The sequence below is a fragment of the Herpailurus yagouaroundi genome, unplaced genomic scaffold (assembly GCF_014898765.1).
Source record: "Herpailurus yagouaroundi ecotype Mexico unplaced genomic scaffold, PumYag 196, whole genome shotgun sequence".
NCBI classification, from domain to species: Eukaryota; Metazoa; Chordata; class Mammalia; order Carnivora; family Felidae; genus Herpailurus; species Herpailurus yagouaroundi.
Genome location: NW_024412427.1, coordinates 7,592,303 through 7,601,610, shown reverse-complemented (window position 1 = coordinate 7,601,610; position 9,308 = coordinate 7,592,303). Strand labels below are relative to the sequence as shown.

At 54.8% G+C, this 9,308-nt stretch overlaps 1 protein-coding gene across 2 annotated transcripts in view; it reads left to right on the top strand.

Moving 5' to 3' along the window:
• Positions 1-4,162: 4,162 nt before the first annotated feature.
• The window catches only part of PPP1R16B (protein phosphatase 1 regulatory subunit 16B), a 101,131-nt gene continuing 95,985 nt past the window's right edge, over positions 4,163-9,308 (top strand). The window contains exon 1 of one of the 2 annotated variants that reach the window (XM_040447066.1): positions 4,163-4,490. In XM_040447066.1, the coding sequence (XP_040303000.1) occupies positions 4,217-4,490 (274 nt within the window). In that variant the 5' untranslated portion in view covers positions 4,163-4,216. The remainder of the gene's footprint in view (positions 4,491-9,308) is intronic. The other variant, XM_040447067.1, reaches the window with a different exon arrangement.

Genomic DNA, 9,308 nt, shown 5'->3' with positions numbered 1-9,308 from the left:
GACGATGGACATTTGGGCTGTTTCCACTTTGGTGCTGTTGTGCAGAATGCTCTGTGAAGGTTCGTGCACAGGTTTGTGTGGAGGCATGCCTTTATTTCTCCCGGCTGTGTACCTACCAGTAGAATTTCTGGATCATCTGGTAACTCTATGTTTAACATTTTGAGCAACTGGCGGGCCGTTTTTGAAATTTTTTTTTTTTTTCAACGTTTATTTATTTTGGGGACAGAGAGAGACAGAGCATGAACGGGGGAGGGGCAGAGAGAGAGGGAGACACAGAATCGGAAACAGGCTCCAGGCTCCGAGCCATCAGCCCAGAGCCCGACGCGGGGCTCGAACTCACGGACCGCGAGATCGTGACCTGGCTGGAGTCGGACGCTTAACCGACTGCGCCACCCAGGCGCCCCAGGCGGGCTGTTTTTGAAAGCATTACCCCATCTTACATTTCTACATTGCCTGTCGTTTTGATTACAGCCTTCCTATTAAGTTTGAAATGGGATCACATCCTAGGTTTGATTCGCATTTCCTTGATGGCTAATGACGTTGAGCGTGTCTTCGTGCACTTACGGGCCACTTATGTATCTTCTTTGGAGAAATGTCTATTCAGAGTCTTTGTCAAATTTTGAATCGAGTTATAGCAAACCCTCGGTTTGCGAGCATAACTTGTTCCGGAAGCATGCTTGTATTCCAAAGCACTTGTATATCAAAGCAAATTTCCCTGGAAGAAATAAGGGACACTCAGATGATTCATTCCACAACCCAAAAATATTCACATAAAAATGATTACAATACTGTAATGTAAAACAAAATAATAAAGAAAATACAAAATGTAAAGAAAAATAAACAAATTAACCCGTACTTACCTTTGAAAACCTTCCTGGCTGGTGTGCGGGAGACAAGAGAGAGGAGGGTTATTGTGTAGGACAACTGTCACTATCACTAATGGAATCACTGCTATCTGTTGGCTCAACGGAATCTTCTGCACGGGGGCCATCGTAGACACTTGCACGGATGTTGACCACAGTCACATACTGTATGTAATGTAACTGGCAATAAGGCAGCAGAGGAAAGGGTTTCTATCTGCAGGCAGCCTGACCTAGGATGAAGCAAAGCATTCCTAAGCTTACTCTTGTATGGGAAAGCAAAGGACTGTCCCTAGATGCTTTGAAGTGACAAAAAATACAGTAGTGCCTGTTGTGGGCACCTTCCAACGTTCTGAAAACTCACTGATTTCTGCCAAGCACTGAGGCGTTAAGACCAAGCATCTGAGCATGAGAGACAATCACCCAGAATCCCTCGGGGAGGGAGGGAGAGGGAGAGAAGAACCATTGGCTCAGTTGTGATCATGTGACTTTTGTCATCAGGTACTACTTGTATTGCAAGACATCGATTGTTTAATCAAGTTAAAATTTATTAGAAATGTTGGCCCATCTGGAAGAACACTCGTAGAACGAGTTACTCGCACACCAAGGTTTTACTGTTTGCCTTTTTATTATTGAGTTGTAAGAGCTCCTTACATATTCTAGTTACAAGACCTTATCAGATGTATGATTTGCAAATCTTTCCTCCCATCTGGTGAGTTATTGTATTAGTTTGCTAGGGCTGCTGTGACAAAATGCCACATTCTGGGTGGCTTAAACAACAGAAGTTTATTTCTCACAGCTCTGGACGCTAGAAGTCCAAGATCAAGGTGTTTGCAGATTTGGTTTCTCCCAAGGTTTCTCTCCTTGGCTTGTAGATAGCCATCCGTTCCCTGTCTATGTCTTCACAAGGTCTCCCCTCTATGTGTGCATCCCGGATGTCCTTTTCTCCATTTATAAGGACGCTAGTCACACTGGATTCAGGCGCTATCCTAAGGGCCTCAGTTTGACTTAATCACCACTTTAAAGGCTTGTTTCCAAATACAGTTAATTCTGAGGTACTGGGGGTTGGGACTTAGACATGTGAATTTTGCGGGGACACAATTCAGCCCATAACAGTTACTTTCTCTTCACTTTCTTGATGGTGTCCCAAATTAAAAAATTTTTTTTACGTTTTTATTTATTTTTGAGAGAGAGAGAGACAGAGCGTGAGCAGGGGAGGGGCAGAGAGAGAGAGAGGGAAACACAGAATCCGAAGCAGGCTCCAGGCTCTGAGCTGTCAGCACAGAGCCCGACGCGGGGCTCGAACTCATGAGTTGTGAGATCATGACCTGAGCCGAGCTGGATGCTCAACGAACTGAGCCACCCAGGTAGGTATCCTGATGATGTCCCAACTTTTGAAGCACAAACTTTTTTTTTTGATAGGGCCTGACTTCTCTGTTTTTTTTTCTTTGTTGCTTGCGCTTTAGGTGCCACATCTAAGAAGCCATTACTTAATCGATGGTCACAGTTTATGCCTACATTTTCTGATGAGTGTTTTGCACCTTTAGCTCTTACGTGTCAGTCTGGTCTGTTTTGAGTTAATTTCTGTACACAGTGTGAGGTAGGGGTCCAGCCTCATTCTTCTGCACAAGGAAATCCATTTGTCCCAGCGTGACATCCAGTTGTGTATGAAAAGATTTGTTGAAAAGATTATCGGTTCCTCGTTAAATTGTGTTGTCACTCTTGTTGAAAATTAATTGGTCGTAGGTGGAAGGGTTTATATTTGGACTCTCAGTTTTATCCCATTGTCTGCATATCTATCCTTATACCCATACTTCACTGCCTCGATTACTGTAGCTGTGTTTTGAAATCAGGGAGCGTGAGTCCTCTACGTTCTTCCAAGTGCACCGGAACTTTTGGCATCAGATACGGTGACAGGTGTGAATGAACAATACAACATGGGGATTTGGGCCCATCCTCAAGGCTTCATGTCAGGAACATAGGCTCCAAGTTCAATACCTGCCTTAGATGGATTCCCGCCCTCTGAGCCGACAGCTCTTCTCGATAAATCAACGGAAACATTCTGTGGAGAACAATGATCCCCTTGGGTTATTTTAAACATCGCTTTATGTCTTCTCCCCCACCTGCTCTGCTCTCTAACTGCTCCTTCTGAAACAGTGTCATTCACCACTGGATTATTAATGAACTAAGAGGGAGCCGGGGGGGGGGGGGTGTGAATGAGGGAGGGGGCTTTCAGAGGACTTGAGGGGCCCCAGGGCCTGGAACAAGCCCAGCCCTGAGTTTTTCACCTTCCCCAAGGAAGGTTACTGAGTTGCCTTAGCAAACAGGAAATCCCTAAACTCAGGTTCTACCGGCCACCGCAAAAGGACATTGCTAGTGTGATGGCCAAGAGGAATTCTTCCTTCAAACTGGATTGCTGGGACGTGAAAAACTGCGCATCACCCCAAAACTCCCCAAACTTAAACCTTGTCTGCACCATCACTGACTGGCCCTGGGCTGCCTGGGGCTCTAAGCTGAGGCGGAGAAAGCTCAGGAAACAAGGCCCTTTGTGGACAAGAGAATTCTATTGTTCTAAAGCCAGTGTTCAGGGAGTGTGGATTCCAGAGAATGTTTTGGTATGGGTTTTTTCCCTTTGTTAACTTTCTCTTCTCTTCCTGGGGGGTGGGGTGGGGAGTAGGGCCCTCTCAACAGCGACGTAAAAATAGTTAGATCCTGTAAAAAAAAAAAAAAAAAAAAAAAAGATGGTGTTCAGAGTGCTGAGGCCTTCAGCCCCGGAAAGAGGCTCGAATTCGATGATCGAAACCACCTCGGCGTGTTTTGCTTTTCGTTTTTTCATTTTTACCACTAGATCTCCGGAGTGCAGTCCCTTTCTGGAGGCTGCACACCTCAGACAGTGACGGACGTCAGCGGAGGTACGACCACTTCCTTCCTCCTTCGCTTAGCCTCCTTTCTTTACACAAAGAGAAAATGATGAGAGTCCGTGTCGCAGGCCACAACCCCCAAGCTCCCACCGATCTCTCCTCACCCCCCACCCCCGCCCCGTCTGGGGAACCTGCCCCCACAAACCTGTCCCCAGGGCAAGGCCTAGTTGGGCTTCTTGAGGTCCCGGAAAGGCTTCAGACTCAGGCTGCGCAGGCCTTCGAGGTAGGAGACCTGGGTTTTCTGGCACTGGTACTGATTCTGTCTGACCTCGGGCAGGTTACTGCTCCCCTCTGGGCTTCATGATGCCCTTCCACGAAATGGGAGCAGGAATGCAGTCTTGTGCTTCCCCCTTTCCGCGTTTGGTGATGGTGAGGAGAGGGCGTGGAAAGGGGGGAAGACTGTAAGGACGACTGTTCCGAAGCCTGGCAACGTCCATGGCCCTCGACTTCCGCTGCTCAGTGGAGGGGCCCGCACCCCCAGGGTGCCGGGACCCTTCTGCGAGCTCCCAGGGCGGCGGGAGGAGCGGGGTGAGCGTGCCCACCCACTTCCCCGGAGCTCAGGCCCCGCCTAGGGGGAGGAGCCGAGGGGCGGCGCGGAGGCTGGCGGCCGGGCTCAGCCAGCTTCTGTCGCCGCACGGGCAGCTGCGGCTCGGGGACCGACTGACAGAGCCAGGGCCGGAGCCGCTCGGGGCCGGGCTAGGGAGAGCGGGTGAGTTCCCCGGCGACGCCGCCCCTCCCTGGCTGGAGCCGGCGGGGATGAGGATCGCGGCGGGGAGGTGGTCCCAGCCGCGGAAGGTCTGGTCGGGGGTGTGTGGGGCGCGTGGGCCAAGGGCCGGCGGCTGGAGGTAATTGGGGGAGGGGGCGCTGGAACGGCGGGTGCGGGGAGCGCAGGCCGGGGAGTCGGGCTGGGGTGGCGGCGTTCTCCGGGTCTGGCGCGCCTACGACGAGGCTGGGGTAGGGGGCGCATCGGCAGGCTGTTGGCCGGGGCCACCGGGGCCCGCTCTTGGGGCAGCCTGTGGGATTTCGGCTGCTTCTGCAGGGGGTGGCAGTGCCGCGAAGCGGGAGCCACAACCAGCATCAAACGGCCGGGGCGCCCAGCCTCGGGGCCCGCCGTGGGGGCGCCGCCCCCTCGCGTGGCGGCGCCAGATCCCCGCAGGGAGCGCTTCTGCCCGGGCGGGAAAGGTCCCCAAGGGCGGGCGCCCCCGCGTGCGGACCCGCCCCGCTGCTGGCTCCAGCTGACAGCGCCCGCCGGCCCCGGGAGACCCCGCGCGCTTCTTCCCGGCGGGAGGTGCTCCCGGCCTCTCCAAAGGGCCGCCGTGCGCGGGCTGCCGGGTCCCCGCGCCAGGAGCGCGCCTCTCCTCCCGAGTCCCGCGCCCGACTCCGGCCCGAGGAGCGCCCCCGAGAGCCTGGGATGGGCAGAACCCGTGCAACCCGCCCCAAAGAGGTCGCGCGGAGGGGTCTGCCCAAGGTCACCCGGAGCGCCCAGGCTGAGCTGCCCAGACCGCCCGAGTGGAACGCAGGGAGGGGGAGGCGCCCGCTGCCAGCCTCCTTTCCCTGATGCAGACTCCCTCCCTCCCTCCTCCTCCCCCAGTCTGGACCCGGCTCCTCGGGAGCCGCTGCTGATGCAGCTCCCAGCCCCGAGCGGATGATTGAGCCGAGGGGAGCTTTGAATCCGGTGTCCCCGGGAGGGCCGCGCTCAAAGCCTGGGACCCGGGACTCCCGGGCACTCGGGAGCGGGGAGAGAGGTGGCTGCATAAGCGCTTCTCAGAACCGAAAGCCGAGCTGCTTGCGCGCCCATGTGATTGGATTCCACATAATGGGCCCCTGTTCTCGCTGTCAGAAGCGCTCACCAGCTCCCCGCGGCCGCGGGCACCAGGTGCCGCCTCTGAATCGCCCTCTGTGGAGGACCCAGGGCCCCGAGGTACCAGGCTCCCTTTCCCGCAGGGCTGTCTCTGGAAGGGGCCTGTCATTAGCCGCCTGAGCCCACGGGGTACTTTCCTGAGTGCCCTGCCATTTCCTGCGGCTGGTGAAACAGCGAGGGGGAAAACCCTCCGTCTGGGAGGCTTCCCCCTAGGTTGGTAATAAAGCTTCTTAGCTCAGCCAGTGACTGGCGCTGGGCTGGAAGGCAAGGCACTTGGGCTCCAGGAGCCTCAGTTGCCTCTAAGACAATGGGGCTAATACTCTGGCCGTGGGCAGGGGTGGCGAGGGGACCCACGTGAAGTGCTTGGTGCAGTGGAGCGGGTCGGGAGGAATGCTCTTAGGTAAATACTGGCGCCCTTCCTAGTGGTTTTGAGTGGGGTGTGTCTCTTTTAGGCAGGAGCAGCCTGTGGAGTCCTGGAGGGTGGTTCTGCAGGGGCCGGGGGAGTTTCCACATCTTCCCCCAGCTTGGTCACAAAGCTCCAGCCTGCAGGCGGCTTGTGGGCCCTGGTGAGCGAGTCCTTTCAGCTCGCCGCCTGCTCACAGAGCCATCCCACACAGATTTCCCCGGCCCCTTCTCTCCCCCCTGCCAGCAAGATGCTGGAGACAAGATGTCACCCAGGCCACTCTGGACGTTCGACTTTGAACCCTCTGGTCAACTGGAGCGTACCCAACAGTGTCGCCCACCCTGAAACCTTCCTGACCCGTTTCCTGGTCCCGGCCTCTGCAGTGGCTCCTTCAGGAAGACCAGTTGACCCTCCCTGTCCCTCTGTCAACCTCCTCCCACTGGGACATTCACCTGCACATTCTCTGGTTAGCGTGCGGAGGCTCCTTGCCTCCTGGAAGGACACGCGGGCAAGGCCAACGTATGCTCAGACTTCATTCCGGTCACTGGTGCTGGAGGGAAGGTTAAATCCTAATCTAGCCGCTAAGTCTGTTTGGGAGCCTGAGGGACAGGGGGAAGGGGATGCTGACACAGGAAGGTGGGATTTTCCCCAAGGCCAGAACCTTTCGGCTGAGCCCATTTGGACTCATTGGAAACTAGGGCCTCAGTTTCTTTTCAAAACCAGTCCCATCCCCAGAGGGACCTTTCTTTGGCCAGCAGAGGTTGCAGCTAGCCTGGTTTTGCAGATGGGGGAAGGCACATTCCTGGATTCCTGTGCCGTACTTGGACCCTCAAGAACCCCACCCAACCTTGCTGCCTTCCCCCAACTAGCTGCCCCAGCCTGTACCCTGCCTGCACCTCGGACTTGAACCATTTGGCATATAGTGGGTCCCACAGGGCATTCTGCCAGCAGAGATCAGGACAAACCTTCTTTAGCCCGAGCACATCTTAGAGGCTGGGCTCAGGGAGGGCTTGGACCAGCCTGCCTCCTGCAGAAAGCTACAAAGTTTGCAGACCACGAGCACCAGCCAGGTTTAGTTCAAGTGATAGCTCGGTACTTAAAAGCTGTGTGATGACAGGTAAATTACTGCTCTCTCTGAGTCCTGGTTTTCTCATCTGTAACATGGGAGCAAATAGTACTGCCTACTTCGTGGGGTTGTGAGGATTCTGTGAGATAATAATGCACAGAAAGTGCTTAGTGCAGCACCTGGTGTGGGCAGGAATGCAGGAAACGATTATCGTCACCATCACCACCATTTCCTCCTCTGCCTTGGGCTGTCAAAGGTCCCACCGCCTCCAGTCTGGGGGAGTCAGACCTCCTCTGCCTCTAGCTCTCAGGACAGGGAAAGCCTCTTGGCTGGGGAGGCCTGACTCCTGGGAACTGGAGTCCAGCGTGGGCCTGTCCCCGGGAAGTCTGTGAGTTAGCCTCTCACATCTGGCTGCCATTTTCCAGGATTTGTGGGTTCATTCGATAGATGTTTACTCCATTGTAGACCTTGTGCTTAGCGAGGGATTTCAAGATGAATCAAGCAGCAATCAGGGCTCCCCTCTGCGGGGGAGACGCAGGCCTGGAAACAGATAGCGAGGACACCGTGGGATAACAGCTTCACTGGTGAGAAGGGGAGGGGAGAGCCGAGCAGCGGGTGGACAGGTGGCCCGGGCTAACCAACCCAGGTTTCCCTCCTGAAGCTGCCACCTTGCTGCTGGCTGGTGATGGACAGATGCCTGGGTAAGAAACTCAGCGCAGGGCCTTTTAGATATTAATCAGAGCTTTGCACATGTTAGTTACCATTATTACTAGTCTGTGATGACCGATGACAGGTGGGCAAGCTGCTGTGGGAGTGCGTCGCGGGCCTTCAGAGACAGTTTTGCAGGTGGCGGGTACTAGAGGGGCGGGCAGGCTGAGCAGAGGGAGCGGCTTGCGCAACAGCACAGGGGCTTGAAAGCGCTTGGTGTCTCTGAGAGCAGTGGGCAGAGGCCGCGGCTGGAGTGCCATCACCATAGGGCGTGACGGACGCTGGGGCGGCAGGCGAGGCCAGGGAGGTAGGCAGAGGCCATCCTTCCGAGGGGTCCCAAATGATTAAACACTCGCTGACCCGAAGCAGGCACCCTGCGGCCTGTGGAGGGCTGTCCGGTTGCACACCCAAGAAAGTCTAGGATTAACTTCTGCACGGGAGGGAGGGCTGGCCCCGGGCTCATCGGCCAGTATGTTAGCTGTCCCTTCCTCTTCCTTCTACTAGGAAAGCACGGAGATCCTCTCCTTCTTCCCGAGATGCTTTTCCTACTTCTTCATCTGTTTCTCTCTTCCTGGGACTCAGTAGCTCATTTGAAGGAAGGGGATGTACGTGGAGGAAGTGCCGTGATCTGGCTCCTTATTGATTATAACATTGTACCAGGTGCCGGTACGCTTCCTGGAGGCTGGTCACTGTCCAAGGTCTTTGCTTGCATTTCCATGGAATGCTCATACCGACTGACTTGAAGTGGATGCATTTATCCCTGTTGTACAGAAGGGGACACTGAGGCACCAAGGGTGAGGCGATTTGCTAAGGGGCCTGGGGCTCCTAAGTGGCTGGAACTCATGTCGGGGGTCTCCAAAGCTTCCACGTGCTGTCCCGTACCACTTCACTCATGCTCCTTGTAAATCGCTAAATGTTTCACTCATGCAGAACGTCTGGTTTCTTCCACTGTGTACCCTTGGATGCTGGGCAGTAGGCACCTTGGAGATGGGTCACGGTGGGGGGTGCTCTGGCTTCCTGGACACTGCTCCATTCTCTCCCTGCCCTGATTTTTGGGGAGGCCCCGTGGGCAGGCATTTGGCAAAGGGGAGGAGGTGTTCTTGGCTGTCTCGGAATTCAGGGCCGCATCCCTTGGCCCGTAGGGTCCCACAAATGTGCCTTGAGGCAGGCAGTTTGTAACCTCATTGATGTGGCAGGTGGTGGTTGAGTTCTACCGGGACCCCCTAGGAAGGAATGAGTCTTTTAGGACGGCTAGTCAGCGCTTCGCGTCGTCGTGTGACCTTACCTGTTTTCAGAAGGCAAAGGCTCAAATTTTCTTTTCCATAGGAGGCGGAGTTTAGGGCTGGGGTTCAAATCCAGGTTCTGCCTTGCACTGGCTTTGGGGCCTTGGGCAATTTCTTCGCTTCCTTGAGCCTCAATTTCTTCACCTGGAAATACAGATCATATATACTATATACATAATATGTATAATTCGGAGTTGTAATAAAGA